This window comes from Pongo abelii, chromosome 14 (genome assembly GCF_028885655.2).
Source record: "Pongo abelii isolate AG06213 chromosome 14, NHGRI_mPonAbe1-v2.0_pri, whole genome shotgun sequence".
NCBI classification, from domain to species: Eukaryota; Metazoa; Chordata; class Mammalia; order Primates; family Hominidae; genus Pongo; species Pongo abelii.
In genome coordinates, this window is record NC_071999.2 from 41,953,273 (window position 1) to 41,974,798 (window position 21,526).

General features: G+C 40.0%; 3 protein-coding genes across 55 annotated transcripts in view; 1 reads left to right on the top strand and 2 right to left on the bottom strand.

Moving 5' to 3' along the window:
- ALG5 (ALG5 dolichyl-phosphate beta-glucosyltransferase) overlaps positions 1-10,600 on the bottom strand; it is a 49,802-nt gene extending 39,202 nt beyond the window's left edge. Inside the window, exons 1-5 of the mRNA XM_009248576.4 lie at positions 10,297-10,600; positions 6,458-6,629; positions 6,025-6,071; positions 4,653-4,721; positions 524-616 (exon numbers count right to left, since the gene is read on the bottom strand). Of these exons, the coding sequence (XP_009246851.3) occupies positions 524-616; positions 4,653-4,721; positions 6,025-6,071; positions 6,458-6,629; positions 10,297-10,548 (633 nt within the window). The 5' untranslated portion in view covers positions 10,549-10,600. The remainder of the gene's footprint in view (positions 1-523; positions 617-4,652; positions 4,722-6,024; positions 6,072-6,457; positions 6,630-10,296) is intronic.
- Positions 10,601-11,295: 695 nt separating this feature from the next.
- EXOSC8 (exosome component 8) lies at positions 11,296-20,537 on the top strand. Of its 3 annotated transcripts, none has more exons than XM_002824171.5 (11): positions 11,296-11,893; positions 13,346-13,382; positions 13,573-13,636; positions 14,019-14,092; positions 15,597-15,642; positions 16,982-17,087; positions 17,177-17,222; positions 18,035-18,131; positions 19,150-19,270; positions 19,865-19,971; positions 20,320-20,537. In XM_002824171.5, exons 1-11 carry the CDS (start codon positions 11,877-11,879, stop codon positions 20,433-20,435), a joined length of 831 nt encoding a protein of 276 aa, XP_002824217.2. In that variant the 5' UTR covers positions 11,296-11,876; the 3' UTR covers positions 20,436-20,537. The 3 variants fall into 3 exon arrangements, with proteins under 3 accessions (XP_002824217.2, XP_054384905.1, XP_054384906.1); XM_054528930.2 differs by having other exon boundaries at positions 11,473-11,893; positions 16,913-17,087; XM_054528931.2 differs by having other exon boundaries at positions 11,475-11,893; positions 16,949-17,087.
- SUPT20H (SPT20 homolog, SAGA complex component) overlaps positions 20,448-21,526 on the bottom strand; it is a 50,413-nt gene continuing 49,334 nt past the window's right edge. For all 51 annotated transcript variants that reach the window (XM_063714716.1, XM_024257668.3, XM_024257659.3 and 48 more), the window contains 1 exon segment: positions 20,448-20,945. In XM_063714716.1, coding sequence (XP_063570786.1) covers positions 20,845-20,945 — 101 coding nt within the window. In that variant the 3' untranslated portion in view covers positions 20,448-20,844.

The following is a 21,526-nucleotide window of genomic DNA, read 5'->3' on the forward strand; positions in this document are numbered from 1 at the left end:
TGCCTCAGTTGACAGTAACCTCTTTTTTGAAATTTCTTAGCACTTTATCTGCACGTCTCTCATAATTATAATCTTCTTTTTTACTTATGCAAATGCTTACCTTTCCTATGAGACTGCACATTTCATCAGGATAGACCCAAGTCAAATTCATCTTAGTTCACGCTACCATGCATAACAGCATACCTTCATCAACGTAAAACTTAATACAAAAAAGCATTTTTTAAACTGCAGAAAACCACATAAGCTTACTATCTGCTAACTGTATCAAAGATGCAGAGGTAGATGGTAACATTTTAAACTTTAAGATAAACATAAATACATAAATATATTTTTAAATCACCTACTACATTATAGATATGACACATCTTAAAATTTGACTAAAAACATGAAGTTATTATTAAAAATATGTTATCACTAACTTGAAATGCTGGTATTCAAGCAGCGAGCAAACACACAAGTCTGCAAAAGACATTATTCAAGATACCTTCATATTTTAGATAAAAATGTTGAAAATATGTATTACCATTCTAATCGCTCCACCTTTTCCACGATTCTTCACCAAGGTTATCACACGTACTTTGTCACTTCCATATTTCTGGCAGTATTTAAAAGCTACCTGTGAAATTATATAAAAATCAGAATAAAATTAATTTGGATTATAGAATTATATAAGCCGTGTTTCTTGCTTTGGCTCAAACACTGCTATTGCAGTTTATCCCTTCTTGTGACTAGATTATACCCATTGTACATTTTGATGACCTGGAGGAGCTGTAAAATTCTTGGTGCCATTTACCTACTAGGTTGAAATCATAGTTCAATTTCCCGCAGAGGAACCACCACAGTGGGCAATGACCTTCTTGACTCCTCTACCTAAGCTACTGAGCTGCTAAAAACAAAACAAAACAAACAAACAAACAAACAAAAAAAACCCACAAAAGCCATGTGCTATCTGACTGGTACAAACTTGTGATTGGGCCCTTAACACTGGTTAATGACTTTTGTATTTGTTCTGGTCTGCAATCGATCTTATTCCCCAGAGAGGCTATTTGTACCCTGACCATTTCTCCCAAATCTTTTCACTCAAATTCCTCTCTCTCAGCAGTAAATTCTCTTCTAAATCTTCAATCTCTTCCTCTCTGCTGGCTCCACAGCCTCAGACTTGCTCAAGCTGCCAGCATCCTAAAAACTTTCCTTTGATTTCACTATATTCTCAAGCTACGGCCATTATTCTGCTTTATAATCAAAGTCGTGAGATAGTGATCTATATTTGCCACCTGCATTTCATCACCCATTTATTTTTCAGTCCACTGTAGTATGGCTCATGCCCTTTGCTCTTCCACATCCCCTTTCCTTGTAAACTTAGCCCATCAGGTACCCTCTCCTTTGACAACCACCTCTACAGGCAGCTGTAAAGTTGCTCTCATCTGGCCTTTGCCCTCCTCTACTGTTCCTAAGTTTTCACCACTAACTCCTTTTGCTTGGCTTGCTCCTTAAATGCTGATAATCCGCACAAGGACCGACTCTACACTGTACACACAGCTAATGGGAAACCGCTGGCCATCTTCTCTTCTCAACATAAAAGCTCACTGGGAGTCATTGAATGGGCTTAATTACAGTTTATATTTATGAATCTCACATGCCTGTTTAGAGCCCAGACTCTTCTCTCCTGTGTCACCTACTTATATATCAGATAAATAAAAACTCCAGAATTTCATTCATCTCCTCCTCCCAACTCTTGCTCAGTCTATATTCCTTGCTGCAGCAAATGGCATCACCATCTACTAAGTTGCTCAAATTGAAAGCCTGAGAATCATCTTCCGTTTCTATCACCCATCACAATTCACTGGCTACTATAACTCACTGGCTGATTTGTAAAATCCCTCTCAAATCCATGCTATCCTCACATCTTCCTGACCTAGTTCAGGGCCTTATCCCCTAAAATCTCCACATCTCTACCCTGACTCCCTAATTCATTCCTAAAGTTATACGAGTAGCCTTTCTAATATGGAAATCAGTTCACATAAGCCCTGTTCAAACACCCTCAATGACGACCTACGGCTTCTAAGCATCACATATGAGTTCCTTATCATAGCATAGGAGATCCTCTGTGATTCAGCCTTCACCTTTTTAGCCAGCTTCTGAGGCTGCCCCATTAGTACCATGAACATTAGCAGTATTTGAGATTTCCAGACCATACCACGGTCTTACACTTGTATGCCTTTTCTCAGAACACTGTCTTCCAGCTTCCTCACCTGTCAGGCCAGCTTAAGACTCAGCCAAACACTATTTCTCTTTTCTAGCCTCCATGCCCATCCCCACCTTCCCCCGGGAAAAAGAAAAGTATAATTCTAATAGCAATATGTACTACTAAAGCATTTCCTCTTTCAACTATTACTTCACTCATTACATAATGCAACTGTAAATGTCAGCTACTTAAAGGCAAAGATTTTTATTTCTGGTACCTGACACATAAATGAAATCTATCAGTTTCAATGAGCAAATGCAGCCATGGTCCTATCTACACACTCCTGTTGTAGCACTGTTAACTAGCTGCCAAACCAGCAAACAGTGCCTCCTTCTTTGCTATTATGGCCCCAGTAATGCATAGTGACAACTGTGAAGCCCTAGGGGATGAACCATGATTGGTCTAACTCCTCTTTGCTGAGTACTTCTGCAGCCTCCCTGCAGGCTTTGGTGGTCATGTCACTAAGTTCTAGCTTGTGAACTTTGGGTGTGGGCTTTACTAGAGGGAGGGGTGAGGACTTCTGATAAAGATTTTCATTCCTAGTTAAAAAGGAGAGATGCACGCAGAGATGATTCTTTTTTTTTTTTGACACAGGGTCTTGCTCTGCTACCCAGGCTGGAGTGCAGTGGTGCGATCATAGCTCACTGCAACCTTGAACTCTTGGGCTCAAGCAATCCTCCCACCCTCCCACCCTGGCCTCCCAAAGTGTTGGGATTACAGGCATCAGCCACCATGCCCAGCCCAGAGATGATTCTTAAAGTCCTGGCTGTCCCTTACTACTCCAGGACATGTAATATTTGCAGCTGTGGCCATTTTGTGATGAAGGAGTACATGAGACTGAAAATGATGTCGATCCAGCAATCTGATCCTGTTTAAATGCTAAGCCAACTCTGGAATCAACTATTTCTAGACTTCCTGGCAGATGAGATAATTAAACATCTTTATTATCTAAGCCACTCTATGATATAGTTCCTAAGTGATAAAAATGTCTAACACATAGTGCATATTTGATGCCTATTTCCAGTATTATTAATAGATGTGAACTCCTTCAAGGCAGAAAGTGGTCTTTACATCTTTGTATTTTAGTACCAGTCAGAACTCTCAACTCCTGCTTAACAGCTGAAGAAATGTCTGTTCAAAGAACAGTTATTTGTGCTGTAGATGTTTACTCTGGAATGGCACAATACTTGAGACTCCAAAACCAAGAAAATAAAGTCACTGTATAAGTAGCTAAGTGAACTAACAAGACTTTACTATGTTAAAAGCTCCCTCTAGAGAGTATGGTTATCTAGCTTCAAGGAATATAACATTGTTGAAGCCACACTTGTTTGGAATGGATGCACACTGAAGCTTTACAGCATGGCCTTTAGTATACAGGGCAGCAGCTGTCACTCGGCCACCATTTGTGAACTGAGTTCCTACTGAGTGCCTGCTCGCCTTTTTGATATGTTGTTTGAGGATATAATAAACATCATTGTACAACTGCAGTATTCTCTTGTACTATACTTTGTGCTCCCTTAGTCTGAAACACCTCAAGAACAAGAGCCATATCTAAAATTTTCCTCATACCCCTCAGACTGTAAGACATTAACAGGGAATCTATAAATACTTAACTTAGCAAAAACTGGTTTGTTTTAAATAAAAACTTCTACTAAATATAATTTCAACTTTCTACTTCCTCCCAACCTTGGGAACAGTGGGACCAATTGCTAACCCCTCCGTTGCTTGTCCTCCCTGGGAGGGCATCCCTGATCCTCCCAGCAGAGCAGCTGGCCACTCACAGGTCAAGGGCCACCAAAAAAGTGCTTCTCAGGAGAAGACGCACAGCCTCAGCTGGGTCTCGGCTACCTCTCTAATCTCAACAGCAAGTGTCCAATATGGCTTTCCATGCCATTCCCTTCATGTATCACTAAACTGCTGAGATGGCTTGTGTTCATAACTTTCACATCATACTATTCAAAGTGCAGCACTTACCGTTCCTAAGCCAGATCCTGCCAATGCTCTCTGTGCATGTGAAAGGACACACCTGCTTCCCAGGGGCTGGTACGAAGGCAGCTTTCTATTGGCGTGACTGCTTTAGAAATTATAAGGCAAGATGGAGCATAAAGAAACTGTGCTTAGGGAAAAAGGAAGCACAAATTGGTAGGCAACGAAGGTTCCTACCCTAAAGGCCAGCAGGAACTGTGTGTGGGCATGTTTCTTCCCTATCTGGCGATCTTCAAAGCTTCCCTGGTCTTATGGAGAAGTTCCATAAATGAAATCTGTTTTTTCTGCTATCTACACTATAACAATGGAGAGTGTTAGGCACAGCTTTATGGTCCCCTGGTGAATGAAAGTGAGATTTCACATGTGCAAAATTATTCTCTATTTTCTATCTATTGTCAATTCTAAAAGCAAGTGTATTTACCTTCGAGGTCTGATCTTTACTGCCATCATCAACTACTATCACTTCATAATTGAACGCAGGATCTCGTTTCTGCAAGAAACAAAAATAAAATAATACAATTTGGCATAACTGCCATGAAGTATTCTAATGAAATCACCAATAATTTAAAAAACAACTGCTTTAGCGTTGATACATATAAATTTGAATATAAATATTAGTGCACAAACCGCAAAAAATAAAAAGGCTAAGTAAAAAAAGAGAGAGAGATCCTGGGTAGAGGTGGAGAGTGAATATTGACTCAATCTCTCCATGTCACCTTGCTGTTCCCTGGTCTGCCCTGTACCTTGGTGGTGGAACTTGCGGTACTACAGCACATTTGAGAGGGTACAGGTGTGTAAGAAAAAAGCTCCTGAGGTTTGAAGTCAGAGAGGGCAGATTCCAGCGTGGCTGCAGCATTTCTTAACCTGATGACCTTGGGCAATTTAACTTTTTGGGCCTATTTTCTGATTAAAAAAAGAGAACAAAAAAACCTACTCTATGTGGCTGGTGTGAAGATTACATGTAATTGAAGAGGTAGAAGCCTCATACATATTAAGGGCTCAATTCCTTTCTTCTTTAAGTTGAATGTTTGGAGTTGGTAATAAGGTAATAGAGCCCTTTCTCTTTCAGTGAACCTTCTATTTCCCCTTTATACAAAAAATCTAAAAGCAAAGTAAATCAAAACAATTTTTTTTTTTTTAAAAGAACTCACTTAATTCTTAATCCCTCCAGGGGGATTCCAATGGCAGCTAATGTTACAAAAGAAGGTTGTGTATTATTTCTGTTCTCCTTATGTAGGGAAAACAGGAAGAAAATGTGAGGGGAGACTCTTGAGAATATTGAAGAAATATAAAATAATTTCAATGTAAGTGTGTCTTTTAAAAATATCTTTTTTCTGTTCATTCAGACTTAGTTTTTCTGTTTATTCAAACTCAGTTAACCAAAAAATAAAAAAAGGGAGAAGAGAATAAAAGTTAACAGCAAAAACAACAACAATACACCTTTTCTTACAAGTCATAAAAGTAAAAACAGCATTGTGGCATCATACAAAGTCTGCAGACATACACTGTCACTCAATTTTAAATATATCATCAAGCAAGACAAGAGAAAAATGGGTAGGAGGGTACAGAAACAGAAATTTTCGCTTTCTGGTTTGTCCTGGGTCACCCACCTGCCTCTGGAGGTAGCATGCTACGTGCCGGGCTTATGGATAACAACAAGCAAGCAGCAGGTGGCCCAGCGATCAGGGTGCTGCCAGGACTGCCTCTCACAGTGCATCTAGCTTGGGGTCCACAATTGGTGACCTGGTCTAGTTTTAATTGGAGATATCATATTAAAAGAGAAAACATGATACCTGTCTCTTCTCTAGATAGCTCAGAGCTTCATCCATCATCACAGGCACTTAAAGAAAAAAATATATTAAAAATCGCTTTTGAAAATGATTTTCCAAGCCCGGCACATTCAGCTTACATACAGAAAAAAGTCCCAATAATCTAACAAGCCCCTCTGGTACTCTCCCAATGGTCATTCCCATCTGGAATCCTGCTTTCTGTCCACAACGTGCTTATTACCTCTCTAGAACATTCCAGTCCCGCTGCCTCATGATGCTGCTCCTACTCATGAGAGCAAATATTCACTTCCCTCTCTGCCGAACTACAATTATCAACTGTGTGCTCAACACAGCCCACATCTATTAATGTTTTGGCAAAGACAGTGAAGTCAAATACTTTCAATTTCCTTTTCTTTTCCAAACTACCCTTTACCAAAAAAATCAAAACAGGGCTTACACCGTTTTTCTTCATTGTATGAAGGCACAACGACAGAAAGTTGTTTGGTAGGTGAGTCCCATATGCTGGGTAAAGTTTCTTTCTGGCCTTTGGCATTTAAGAAGAACTTCTCTTCTTCATGTCGATGGAGCGCTGGCATTTTTGTAGCAGTTATAAATGCAATGATGGAAATCTAAAAGCAGACATACATGTCTTTTACAAAACGGAAATTATGTTTTGCTGACTTTTCTGTATTTATGTTAGAATACATCATCTACTTTTCTTTTAGTTGAATATTCACTCTCAGGTTTTAGTTCATTAACAATGGTCTAGAGGTGACTCCAAAATCAGACAATAGTGAGTCCCCTACTTATGAATGAATTACTGTCCTTTTTTTCCATCAGTAAGGTGCTGATGCCCTTAGGAGGCTCTGTCTCTTCCCAGTCTTCATTCCCCAGGCCTCCACCATCCCAGCTACAATAAAGGTCAGTCACTATAGGAAGACCAGTCTACTCTTAGGTGCCCTAAACCCCTGATCCTTAGCGTGTCTACATGCATAGAGACAAAACACAGAGACACACACACATATAGTAAGGTTCTGTCTCTACTTGGAATCTATATGTGACAGGACAAGTCCATTTTGCAGTTGGAACATGTGGGGTGAGGGCACACTTTCCATCCAGGACCAGACAGACCCAAGATATAAAAGGAAGATTCCCCAGACTACCAAGTAGGGACCAACAATGTTTAAGAATATGTTTTTGACACTTAACTCAAATTTGAATTCAGAATACAGCATTTACTGAAGTATCTAACTTACAGGCTCCTTTCCATATGCACTTGAGAGCTAAGCTTTGGAAATAATCATTGTTTTTACATTGTTTCTATTGGTACACTTTCTGCTTTCAAAACAGTCTATATATTTTTGGAATGCTACTCATTTGTAATTTGATGATCAATTTGAAGACATTATCAAATTGTCATTGTCATCAGCTCCTGAGGTTTGATCTTTGAGGTCTGATCTTTACTGCCATCATCAACTACTATCACTTCATAGATTATAAGATTATAATGAAAGATTATCAAAGATTGTAAGGTTTGTACTGAAAGGACAAAGTAGTCAACCTGAAGGGGCTCTCAGTGGCCTACGATGCAAGAATCTGATCATCCTTCCACCTCCCCCCGCCAAAAAAAAATTATTGCAATGGATCAAACCACGAAAAATACTGTAAATCGTAAATTCACAGTGATACTAAAAACAAAAACTGGGTAAGATGCAGGAACCATCTCATTTCAAAAATTTGCCTTTTGCGTTTTATATGTATGAAAGGTATTTTAGGGTAAATGAATAGCTGAGGATGAGATTTCTTTCATTACAAAACTCTAGGTAATAAATGAAGGATACAATGAGAATATTTCACTTTACAACCCACAATGAAATAAAGCATTTAGGTAATGATCCTCAATGACTACTAAAACCATTAGGCTGATGACAAACTTTATAAACTGGTGGGTCTGGCTGGCAACATTAGAAACCACAGATCCATCTTAACACCAGAGACAAATGGCCATTACATGACTCCTGATGAGACACGAGAGAAAGGAAGAAGCATCACTCACAATTTTTTCTTGATTAAAAAACACATCAAGTATGTATCTGATCAGGTCTCTCGATCCTAACTACTAGTTTATAGAAAATTTGAGATAGAAGATGTTAAAAGGCATTAAGGGGATGCAATCAAAGAAATCCAAATTGTGAGAAGTTCTACAGGACAAATGATCATATTAAAGACAAGGAAAAATGCCGGGCGCGGTGGCTCATGTCTGTAATCCCAGAAGTTTGGGAGGCCGAGGAGGGCGGATCACCTGAGGTCAGGAGTTCGAGACCAGCCTGGCCAACATGGCAAAACCACATCTCTACTAAAAGTACAAAAATTAACCGGGAGTGGTGGTAGGCGCCTGTAATCCCAGCTACTCAGGAGGCTGAGGCTGGAGAATTGCTTGAGGGCGGAGGTTGCAGTGAGCCAAGATCACGCCACTGCACTCCAGCCTGGGCAACAAGAGCCAAACTCCGTCTCAAAAAAAAAAAAAAAAAAAAAAAAAAAAGACAAGGAAAAGAAAAAAAGGGGAGGAGAAACTGTCAACCGATTAAGAGACTCAAGACATCAACGGAGTACAATGTGTGGCGCTTGTTTGGATCCTGATTGGAACAAACAGATATATACTGAGACATATATGAGATAAGTGAGGGCAAGTGAACTGAGGGGGCATTTGAAATCACAGAATAAACTTAAATCTGTTTATTGTGGTATTTTAAAAAGAAGGACCTTATCTGTTAGAAATAAATGCTGAGGATTTAAAGACAAAATGTCTTCGAGTTGTTTTAAAATAATTCAGAAAGGAGGTGAGACTGTGAGAAAGTAAGAATGGAGAGTGGATACATATGAAGACAGGATGAGGTTTTGAAAAACTATTTTTTTAACGATTTCTTGCTCTGGCATTTAAAAAACCTAAGTTTCACTAGTTGTGTAACATTTGAGTACACAAGCTCATTTCTCCAACATGTTTCCTCACCAGTAAAATAATGCTAATGATAACATATATGTCACAGTGTTATTTTAAAGATTTAATAACTCCTATTAAACCAAGTGCAACACAACATACAGTAAGTACTACAATCAATAAATGGTAGCTCTTATCACTTCAAGCTAGTGGGAACAAATACCGTCAGTACAATCCCATAAAATCCGTGCAAAAGACCCAAAGTAAGGCAGCTTCAATCTAAGAATGTGTGAATCCACTCCCCGCCCACACCCCTCCAAAAATAAATAAATAAATAAATAATTAAATAAATCCTGGTTTGCTCAAAAACTTGAAAAAACAAAAAAGCCCTAAACCCTGAAATCTCTACTAGTTAGGGCAAGAGAGGACTCCTCTCTCACCCAGATACTATCAACAAAGAAGGATGCATTACATTTTATCTAAACTAAATTTATACAACCTCTGGAAAGATGGCAGAGTGGCCTGCCTGGCAGTGCTGTCTAGGTGGCTAATCTGAATGTCAAGGAAGCTGAAATCCTCTCCACTTACAAACTAGAGGGCAGGCGCATTCCAAGGTGTGCGGGAGAGAGTTCACCAATTTTCTACCACTTAACAATCAGCAAGTGTTTACAATGTTTTTGTGTTTCGAGAGCAAGGGCAAAGACAATCAAGTTTGAATTCTATCATCTTGCCTTGTTCAGGTGCAGTATATTTAGGGTGCTTAATTCTGGGACACAGTGCGCCCCCGACAAGAGGCCTGAGGCCTGTCTCTCTCGCTCACCCTGCGTCCCTAGTGGGTCTCATCGATCCACGGATTTATTCCCATTTGTAACAGATGGCTGCCGTCAAGGCTCCGTCACCCCTATTTGCTTAACCCCATCAGCGAAGGGGGCAGGCAAGGGAGCACACCCCTTCTAGGGGCTCCAGACCTCCCTGGGTGGAGCAGAAATGCAGCGGCTGCAGGTCCCGGAGAGTATGGGAGAGGTCGAGGCTGACAGAGCAGGTGGGTAGGGGGCACGGGCGCCAGGGGCGATGGAAGCGGCGACGATGCCAGGCCGGGTGGGTGCGCCCCAGTGTGAATAAACTTACAAGTCTCTGAGCACACAAAGAGATAAGATTCCAAGGGAAAATTAAAGAACCGAAGAAAAGGAGAGTGAAACTCCAGGAAAGGAAACTCCGAGGTCAGGAATTTGGGGGAAGCTAGGGGAAAAGGGACTTCTCCGAGAACGGGTAGCGCGGAGGAGGGGACGCCTGAGGAGCCGCAGTCTCCAGGAGAGCGGTAAGCCCCGGCCTGCGCGGGTTCCCATCCCTGTTCTCACCAGTACGAGGGCTGCGGCCGCCAGCGCCGCGCCGAGCACCGTCAGCTGCAGCAGAAGCAGAGCCATTCTCCATGCCGGGGCAGCCCGCCCAATCCCGGACCTACACACAGGCGGAAGCGCGCCCGCGCGACCCGGCCCCGCCGCCAGAGAGGTCGCGCCCGCTGGCCGCAGCGCCCCCGCGTGGCGAGGCGGAGAAAACGCCGCTCTCGTGCCCTCGGCGCCCAGTCGGTGGAGAGGAGCGCTAGGTTCCATAGCAGGGCGCCAGGTTTATCAAGTATGCAAGACATCTACTTAATTTGAATTTCAGATAAAAAAAAAAAAACTAATCGTGTTTTTAACAGCCTTATTAAGATAGCCACATACCATACAACTCATCCAGTTAAACGTTTCTGGTTTATTACATTAGTTTTTATAAACTGTGGTAAAATAAAAAGTTGCCATTTTAATCATTTTAAGTTTACAATAGTGAGTGGCATTAATTACATACACAATACTGTGCAACCATCACCACTATCTATCTGTAAAGCCTTCCCAGCTCCCTCCAGGTTCTGGCAACAACTAATTGCATGCTCTATTTGGGGCATACTCATGCTAAACACACACAAACACACACAGACACACACACACAAACAAAAAACAAAAAAACCACGCTCTGTTTATGACATTCAAATTTAACGTGGTATCCTGTATTTTATCTGGTAACCCCACCTAGGAGGGAGATGGCAGCTTTGAGCACGACACAATCTACAACACAAGGTGGTGCTTAGGAGCTCTCAGCTCCGGGACCTGCAGAGCAGAACGTGGTGAGGACAATGAGCGCACAGAAAGTTCAGGTTTCTCGGCCGAGCGCGGTGGCTCACGCCTGTAATCCCAGCACTTTGGGAGGACGAGGCGGGCGGATCACAAGGTCAGGAAATCGAGACCATCCTGGCTAACACGGTGAAACCCCGTCTGTACTAAAAGCACAAAAATTAGCGGGGCGCGGTGGCGGGCGTATGTAGTCCCAGCTAACTCGGGAGGCTGAGGCAGGAGAATGGCGTGAACCCGGGAGGCGGAGCTTGCAGTGAGCCGAGATCGCGCCACTGCACTCCAGCCTGGAGGACAGAGCGAGACTCTGTCTCAAAAAAAAAAAAAAAAAAGTTCAGGTTTCTCATCTGTTGGAGCATGGAGCCCTTGACCAGTGAAGAGGCAAGGCCAGGGCTCAGCCTAAGTCCCAGGCGGAAAAAAGACGCAGAAACATTGGAATAACGCTCCACACGCGCTGCTTGATTCTTCGCTAGAAACCCTGTTATCTCCGAACTGTTGGCGTTATTCTGAGTTACAGCACCAGCTCTTTTATAAAGAGGGAGACCCTCTCCTTCTTTAACAGCAGATTCGTCAAAATATGTCCAAGGCAAGGAAACCTAGAAGGGCGTCGGGCAGGGGAAAGTCGATGCGAAGGCGGGCCAGGGACTTTTCGTCGCGTCCCCACCTTGGCATTTCCTGTGGCGTGAGCGGCCCGGGCATCCGTGTCGAAAGTGCGGCGGCGGAACAGGCGCGCAGGCGCGGAGCGGCGCAGGCGCAGACGCGCGGGCGGGAAGATGGCGGCTGGGTTCAAGTGAGTGTTGGCGGGTGGCGGGTAGAGTTCTGTACCCTGGCGGACGGCAGCTTCCTTTAACTCTTAGCTGGGATTCTCTCACCTGGAGGCCGACCCCGTTGGGGTGCCATTTCCTTCCTCGTCGAAGCAGGCGACGGGCGGGAGGACCTGGAGGTCGTCACAGTGAAAAAAAAGGGCTTCTTCCCCCTAGTGAGACAGGAGATGAAAGGACTCTGTAGAGTTCCACACCCGCTGCGAGCGCTCGTGAGCGTGGTGTGTAGTGAACGTGCAGTCCCAGGAGACATAGTTGTAGTCTTTTAAAGATTGTGGCCGGGCGCGGCGGTTCACGCCTGTAATCCCAGCACTTTGGGAGGCCGAGGCGGGCGGATCACCTGAGGTCAGGAGTTCGAGACCAGCCTGGTCTACATGGTGAAACACTGTCTCTAATAAAAATATAAAAATTAGCCGGGCGTGGTGGCGGGCGCCTGTAGTCCCAGCTACTCAGGAGGCTGAGGCAGGAGAATCGCTTGAACCCGGGAGGCAAAGGTTGTAGTGAGCCGAGATCGCGCCACTGCACTCCAGCCTGGGCGACAGAGTGAGACCGTCTGAATCAATCAATCAAGATTGTTGCATCAGAGCCACATACCGCCTGCTTCTCCCTCTCCCGTAATTTATTTCTAAAAGGATCATGCCTCGTTCGGAAGGTTTTTGTGTGTGTGAAGCCAATGGACTTTCTTAAAGTTTTTTAAAAATGGATAAAATAAATAGGATTCCAAAGGAAATCCATTATGTTGAAATAGTTATCTATGAGTATAAACTCCAAAGACATAATATAGTAGTATATATACTTGCTTTAAAATTAACCTTCGTAAACAAGATCTATTGGCGAGACTAGTAGTAACTCCTGGGATTTCAAAGTAACAGTGAGCCTGACCATACCTTACACAGCTAAAGGGTACAGACGAAAACATCTGTGGTCTCCGTGGTTGTTAAAGTTGCAGGTACTGCTAATGTTACTATGGTTTATTGCCTACAGTGATAATTGAAGAATATGCTAAATTTCACTTACAGTGAAAATAAAGATGTACCTTTTTGTTTCCTGAGTTATCTAGTAAGAGGTAACTATTCGTGATCACTAGATTATGAAAATAATCTTTTTTCATGATCTCTAGATCACTCTGAATCCTTGTTTCAGAGCAAGAACGACATGATTCTTTTGACACAGATTGAGCTTTTAAAGAGCTCACTCAGAGGGCTTTTAGACGCCAATCTTCTAATCGTTTATGGCAGAGTTAAGGACAGCAATTGAATGTGATTTCTACTGCAAGGATTTTTACTTTCTAGAATTACTTTTAGTTAAAAAGTTGTGGAGATTTATGCTGCATCACCACACCCTTAAGATCTTTGCCAATTTCTGGATTTATGTTAAGATTCATCAGTTTATCTCAGATATATTTTTAACACGTGTTTCAGAACCGTGGAACCTCTGGAGTATTACAGGAGATTTCTGGTGAGTAAAGGTTATGTACATGTTATGTGTTTTGATAACAATGAGCTGCTTTTAAAGATAAATTTCAAGTAATTTAAATTAATCCATTTGAAGTAACATTTAATGTTTCCCCGGTGTGTGTAAAACTTGTGATAGATGTGTAAAATATGTAATAGGTATAATCTATTTTTATATAAACATATTTATTTAGAAAGAGAACTGCCGTCCTGATGGAAGAGAACTTGGTGAATTCAGAACCACAACTGTCAACGTAGGTAAGGATGTATTTTCCACTTTCAACTGTATGATATTCCCAAGTTTTAGTCTATGAACCAGCTAAACAGTTTTTCAGCTAAATTCTTTGTCTAAAGGATTTGATGATTTTTTTTGTCAAGAGATTTTTATCTGTACAAAAGCCCTGTAACTGAATGAAAAATGATTAACACAAATTCAAGGACAGGTGAATAATTATTTAAACACTAATTTAAAATAGTTATGTAAAAATCAATTCTTCTAACTTGAAATATTCATAAGCAACTGAGAGGGGTAGCAAGATAATCATACACAGCAAACTAAAACACTTAATTTTAATTATTATGTGGATAATTTTGTAGCTGTTTTCCTTTTATGAACTTTTCATTTTGCTTATCTTTTCAGGTTCAATTAGTACCGCAGATGGTTCTGCTTTAGTGAAGTTGGGAAATACTACAGTAATCTGTGGAGTTAAAGCAGTAAGTCTAAATATGTCCTATTGAGATTTGAGTTACAAAGTTAGCTTTATTTATTAGATTGTAATATACACCTGTAATTCTACTCTTGATTTGGTAGTTGGGTGTCAATTTTTAATATTTAATTTCCCAAGAGCTTTCACTATGAGTGTTAGATAATATGACCCAAGTTTAATGGCTAAGTGAACAATTGTCAAATGTAGCAAAATGAAACAACTCTTAAAATCTTAGTCACCATTTTAAAAAAATTTAGTTACGTCATTTGAGAAATTAACAGATTTTTGGTTGACATCCTTTTAGCCATTGATGACATGTAATCTGTGTAAATGTGTAGAAAATTGAAATTGTTGAAAAGAAAAATTTGAGGGAATACTGGCTACCATTTACTGAGTACCTGCTATGTTCCAGACACCTTTTTAGGCGCTTTACAGAATTATCCACTTTAATCCCTACAACAATCATTTGTTACTTCTCTTCACCTCCTGTTTTACAGATGAGGTTCAGTAACTAGTCCAGGTGCATAAGACTCATAAGTAAAACTTAGACATAAATCTGACTCCAAAGCCTGTGCTTCTTTGACTACACTACACCCTGTGTTATTTAACCTCAGTTGAGATTCTTCTTTGGTAAACCTGGAGTGATGTATAACAATAAGATTTGAGAACTTGCTCCTTGTCAGGTTTTATGCTTGGGATTTAACAGGTCTATCTCATTTGGCCCTTATTAACAGTCCCTAGGAGCAGACACTTTTCTTCCCATTTGACAAGATGAGGAGTTTAAGGTAAAAGGTTAAATAACTTGCTTAAAGTCTCTCAGCCAGTAAGTGTGGCTCTGACATTTGAACTGGCTTAGTAATTGCAGAGCGTTTCCTTTTATTTTTTGAGACGGAGTCCTTCTCTGTCGCCCAGGCTGGAGTGCAGTGGCACGATGTCGGCTCATTCCAACTTCTGCCTCCTGGGTTCAAGTGATTCTCCTGCGTCAGCCTCCCAAGTAGCTGGGATTACAGGCACCCGCCACCACGCCTGGCTAATTTTTGTATTTTTAGTAGAGACGGGTTTTTGCCATCTTGGCCGGGCTGGTCTCAAACTCCTGACCTCAGGTGATCCGCCCGCCTCTGTGTCCCAAAGTGCTGGGATTACCGGTGTGAGCCACCGCGCCCAGCCGAGCTTTTGCTCTGTACCACTAAAGCAGCAGTTCCTAAATCTGGCTCTGTCATCTGGAGAATAAATTAAGATTCTTGGCTACTAGGTGGGGGCACAAACCCAGTTACTATTTTTTAAAAGATCTCCAGGTAATCTTGACGAGCAGCACTGTAGTGTAGTCCACTGTATTGTAGTGCCTTCTTATCTTGTAGAGCTATTGTGAGGATCAGCACCAATGTCTGTAGAGGCCCTGACACAATTCCCTAAGCTGATATTTGATAGAGCCTTCCATAACTGATTGCTAAATTGTCTTCATAATTTTTCAGTAGCTTCTTTCAATAAGAAACATTTCTTTGCTACTATAGGAATTTGCAGCACCACCAACAGATGCCCCTGATAAAGGATATGTTGGTAAGTTAAGTGGTTTTATAATTTTAATACAAATACTTTTAACACATTTAATAATTTTTAGTTAAGTCCTAGTTGAGTTGATGTAAAGAAAATTATTCCTAATATTCAGAAATATTTAGGAATAAAACAAATTCCTCAAAAGTTTTCCGTGTTAGTAAAAGATAGCATAATAGCAGGATATAGAATTTCATAAATTTAACCTTTATCAAACTTGCTTGCTCAATTTTTGTTTATACATTCATATGTTACTAACCAAGAAATAGAATTTTGGCTGGGTGTGATGACTCACACCTGTAATACCAGGATTTTGGGAGGCCAAGACAGCAGGATTGCTTCAGCCCAGGAGTTCAAGACCAGCCTGGGAAACAAAGGAGACCCCGTCTCTACAAAAAAAATCAAGTTAGCTGGGTGTGCCGATGCACACCTGTGTTCCAACTACTTGAGAGGCTGAAGCAGGAGGATTGCGTGAGCCTGGGAGGTTGAGGCTACAATGAACTATAATTGTGTCACTGCATTCAAGCCTGAGTGACAGAGTGAACCCTGTTTCAAAAGAAAAAAAAAATAGAATGGAATTTTTTTTAGTCAAAGAACTGTCATTGCACACCTTTTGTTTCCATAAAGATTCTTTGCTTTATACAACTGCTATTTTTTTCTTGCCTTGGAACCATCTGTTCTTTATGGTAGGAACCAACTTTTTTTAAAATGAGAAAAACAGTTGGATGTTAGCAGAGGGGCTATATCTTCAGTTACAGAGTGAGGTATTTTGAAAGATATCAGGAAAACTGGTAAAGGATTTAGGAGAATTGAGGTCTAAAATAGATTTTTTAAAAAGGCATATGGGGGGAAAAACGTCAGAAAAATAGAAATTTCATGGCTGGGAGTCTTAGAGAGACCAAACAGAATATAACTATAATGTTACAATATATTCTACTCAGAAGAGCCTGTCCATGGCCACAGTTGCCTTTACTGTGGATTGATAATCCCTCTAACACTTCAGTAATCCATAAATTGAAAAGTTTAGGCCGGGCATGGTGGCTCACACCTATAATCTCAGCACTTTGGGAGGCCGAGGCGGGCGGATCACGAGGTCAGGCAATCGAGACCATCTTGGCCAATATGGTAAAACCCTGTCTACTAAAATACAAAAAATTAGCCGGGCATGGTGGCGTGTGCCTGTAATCCCAGCTACTTGGGAGGCTGAGGCAAGGAAATCTCTTGAACCTGGGAGGCGGAGGTTGCAGTAAGCTGAGATCGCACCATTGCACTCCAGCCTGGCGACAGCAAGACTCCATCTCAAAAAAAAAAGGTTTAGTTCATCGCTGCAGAGTGTTTCTTTCAGTTCCTAATGTGGATCTACCACCCCTGTGTTCATCGAGATTCCGGTCTGGACCTCCTGGAGAAGAGGCCCAAGTGGCTAGCCAATTCATTGCAGATGTCATTGAAAAGTAAGAGCACCATGATAAAATTTTATTATAATTCATTTTCAGATAGTTTTTGACTTTTCATTTACTTTGCTCTTTGTCATCAAATCAAGTTCACAGATAATTCAGAAAGAGGACTTATGCATTTCTCCAGGAAAGGTAAGAGGAATAGAGAAGCTGTAAGTTCTTATTAATTCTGAAGGGATTTTTTTTGTGGGGGAAAGTGAACAAGGAAATTAAAACCACCAATCAAAGTAGCTTTAAACATGGCTGTCTTACACATTTTAGAGATTCAGTAATTTCTTACTCTATAATTCTCTAAATGAACCATATTGTTTATTAAAAAACCAAGTTTGACTAACTTACTGCCTGTCTGGGAGCTACCTTTTAAACCGAAGTAATTTTTTTCCCCCTTAACTTTTAAAGTTCAATCATCTTTTATTCCTTATAGCAGATTATAACATTAATCATGTTAACATATGTTTATGGTGAATCCACACAGTAGATTCCAAAGTCTATTTGAAAATGTAAAACTAGGTTGATTAGAACCTAGAGAGGCTTTCCTACTAGATCATATAAACTGATACGTTAGCACTGTAAAACTTAAACATTTCATGTATTTTGGGAAAGTGCATTTTGAATTTTAGCTAGGGCTTTCAAAACCATCTCCCTTATCTGTAACCTCCCAATGAGAATGGAAATTCCTTCTACATCTGTAGCTCCATTAAGGGAAATGGACATGTTTGTCATTTGTCAGCTTGGCAATCAAAAGCCAGCTTTCACCAAACCTGTGCACTTTCTTCTGGTTTTCTATAGAACTTTAAAAAGGTAAAGCATTTTCTTAAGGTTTTTGAGCCTTGAAGGTTATCTTGCTTGTTTAACCAAGGGTTCTGTGGTTCTTAAGTCTAAGCGAATAGCAGGTTCTACCCATTAGAAGACTTTAATTTCCTTTTGTGTTAATTCTATTTTAGCTTGTCTGGGTTCTATACTGTGATCTCATTTGCCTCGACTACGATGGAAACATTTTGGATGCCTGCACATTTGCTTTGTTAGCGGCTTTAAAAAATGGTAAGCAGCCTTACAAAAAAGGCAATATTCCCACTAATGTAGGAACATTCTTTCTATTTTGAAAAATAGAAAGAATAGAACATTCTTTCTATTTTGTGAAACTTTTAATGTACATTTGCTTTCATATGCTTCCAAATTAATGAATGTAATGGTGACATGACTTTCCAAATATAGTTGATAGTTGTATATTCTCTAACTGAATGCTCTTTAGAGTGCTGCTTTGACTGTACCCATCTACTTAAGTTAGGACTTCAGTCCTTTCCAAAATAGTGTTAATATTGGTGGGAGAGGGAGACAGGAGTTGTAACTTCTGGCTTGGTGATTGGTGAAGATCTGCCAGTATCCTCATAGTTCTTTATGTGATATTGCCAAAAGAAATAGAATGGATTCTGTTGTTTTTACTGTGAGGCCATAGTAATAGTGAAGTTTCTTAGCAAGGAGTCTAGGTTGACTGATTAGTTACAGATTTCAATAACTTGTGCATATTCCCTATCATTGATGAATGATGAATTGGTAGGAACAAATAGTTGGAGGTGGAAAATAATGTTAGCACAGCAGTATTATCGTAGAGTGGTTAAGTGAATTGGAAGTAGAAAATGAAGTTAGCAAAATATTATAATAGAGTGGTTAAAGTAGATTCCTGGCTCTATCACTCTGTGCTGAAGTTTCCTTATCTATAATAAAATAGGGATAATAGTACTTACTTTGTAAGAGTATTGATTAGGTGAATACAATGAAAATATGAAAATGCTTACAACAGTACGTGGCAGATATAAATTAAAAAAAAAATCATTGACTTCTTAAACTTAAAAAAAAATTAAGCAATAAGCACTAGGTAGGAATGTCAGATATTGTGAAAAGCAATGTATATCCTCTATATTTACCTTAGTGGCTGTAAGGTGCTTTTTAAAAAGAAATGTTCTGGGCAAGTTAAATAGAGGGAAAGGTGAATTAAAAAAAAAAAGCTTAGGAACCATTTGTTTCTTAGAGACTTACTTTACAAATTTGCCTTTCTTAGTACAGTTGCCTGAAGTTACTATAAATGAAGAAACTGCTTTAGCAGAAGTTAATTTAAAGAAGAAAAGTTATTTGAATGTTAGAACTCATCCAGTTGCAACTTCCTTTGCTGTGTTTGATGAGTAAGTTAAGTTAATCAAACTTACTTTAAAATTTTCTATATTTAAGATTAGGGTAATTGATGTTCAGCATTCTAACTCTTTAGGAAGTGCTATGGTGACCCTACATCCTAGTTTTCCCTGGACACTTGAGTTTATACTTGTCCCTGCACAATTATTTCTGGTCAGCCTGTCTGCTTTCATAAGCATCCTGATTTGGATGATCAATTGTGTTCACTTTACCTGTTCCTTGGTTTACTTATACCTGTGTAATGTTAATTTCCAATTCTTTCACTAAAGATTTATCTGAAGCTATCTTCAGTATTTTCCAAGGATTTTAGCACGTTCAGAAATAGAAGAGCAGGGCCGGGCATGGTGGCTCACGCCTGTAATCCCAGCACTTTGGGAGGCTGAGGCGGGGGATCACCTGAGGTCAGGAGTTCAAGACCAGCCTGGCCAACATGTTGAAACCCTGTCTCTACTAAAAATACAAAAATTAGCTGGGTGCGATGGCGTGTGTCTGTAATTCCAGCTACTTGGGAGGCTGATAGTATGTTTAGTATTTTAAAGTAAAATTTGTTCCATGGATTGATAACTTATATTTTTTTCTTTTTATAGCACTTTGCTTATAGTTGACCCTACTGGAGAGGAGGAACATCTGGCAACGGGAACTTTAACAATAGTAATGGATGAGGAAGGCAAGCTCTGTTGTCTTCACAAACCAGGCATGTTCCCGCCACTTCAGTCCTAAACATATGTAGATGAAAACCCAGTGTGAGCCTTAAATTAGGGAGGGCCAAATGGAATATGGGATGTTTTATTTACCTAATTTTAGTATAGTTTCTTAGCTACCTCAAATGTTCTTCCATCTTAATGGTATATGTCAGTGGTTCTTAAACTTAAGACATACATTAGAATCACTTGGAGGTCTTGTGAAACTAACTTGTAGATCTTGAGACTGTACCCTGATTTACATTATCCAATTTTTTTGTTTTATAATTTGACATGACATTAATGTTTTTTGAAAAGGAATGATAACAGATTAAAAAAGTATTGGCAAAATAATTTTTCAGGTGGAAGCGGGCTAACTGGAGCTAAACTTCAGGACTGTATGAGCCGAGCAGTTACAAGACACAAAGAAGTTAAAAAACTGATGGATGAAGTTATTAACAGTATGAAACCCAAATAAATAGCCACCACATTTTCAAAACAGATTTGTAAAAACTGTATTTGTTAACACTGTGCACAAACGTTTTATACTAAATAAATATCAAACTACATTCTTCTGAAAGATGTTTCTATTATTTCTTAGGTCACTTCCATATATATTATGTATAGTGAAACCATTTTTAAAAAGCAATGACTTAGGCAAACCAACCCTAGTTTGTTAAACCATTTCCCTGTTTTTATTTAAAAATGATAAGGTTGTGCTTCTGTATAAAGTTTGTACATCTAGCAATGTAAAATACTGACACATTAAAAAAAACAAAAAGTAGAAACTCAATCCTTTTGATTCAATGCTCTTGTGTTTTTAAAAAAGGAACAAAAAGTAATGCAAGACTCAGAATTTTGGAGTGGTTGGCGTGCCTCTCTTCATTTTACTTTTTGACTGGCTGCCTGTATGCCGATGATGATGTAGCTGAGCTGTTTGTGCTGCTGCTGCTGCCATAGCCATTTGATGCTGCAAGAATCGCAACTGCTGCAAAAGGGAGGGAAAAAAATCGAGTTATGTTAAATGCAGGCAGGTGTGGAAAGGTGCTTTTCCTGAGAGTGACGAAACAACACAACTGAAAAAGGGAGAAAGCACCAAGATAACAAAAAGGGACTATACCACATTGAGACAATGCACAGTCAAACAGCACCAGTGGCACAGAAGCCTGCTGAGGGCTTTAAAAATGATTCTTGGCAAACTTCAAAATTATTTGTTACTTTGCCCTGCCAGTCTATATTGTAGTAACTCAGCAACTTCAGTTACCATTTTGTTGTATAGCAATATAAAACAACCCTGAATATCAAGATAGTCAACTATAATATGCTGACTTTCCTTCCTAAAATTATGGTATAACATTTTTCTAAATAAACAGGTATGACATTTACTAATAGGAACACTTTTCTGCAGTAAAATATTAGAAAGTTAACAATTGGCACTTACAACTGTCTTTCAAAATATACTGCATACTAGAAAAATGTATGTTAATGTGCCACCAGCACTTCATGAAAAATTTTAAATTAGAGTATGGCTTAAATGTACAAAATATATTCAGTGCTCCAAGTTGACTG

Coding starts and splice junctions, on each gene's coding strand:
- EXOSC8 (XM_054528930.2), top strand. Junction 13,383..13,572: donor AGTATTACAGGAGATTTCTG/GTGAGTAAAGGT, acceptor ATATTTATTTAG/AAAGAGAACTGCCGTCCTGA. Junction 17,223..18,034: donor TATGCATTTCTCCAGGAAAG/GTAAGAGGAATA, acceptor ATTCTATTTTAG/CTTGTCTGGGTTCTATACTG.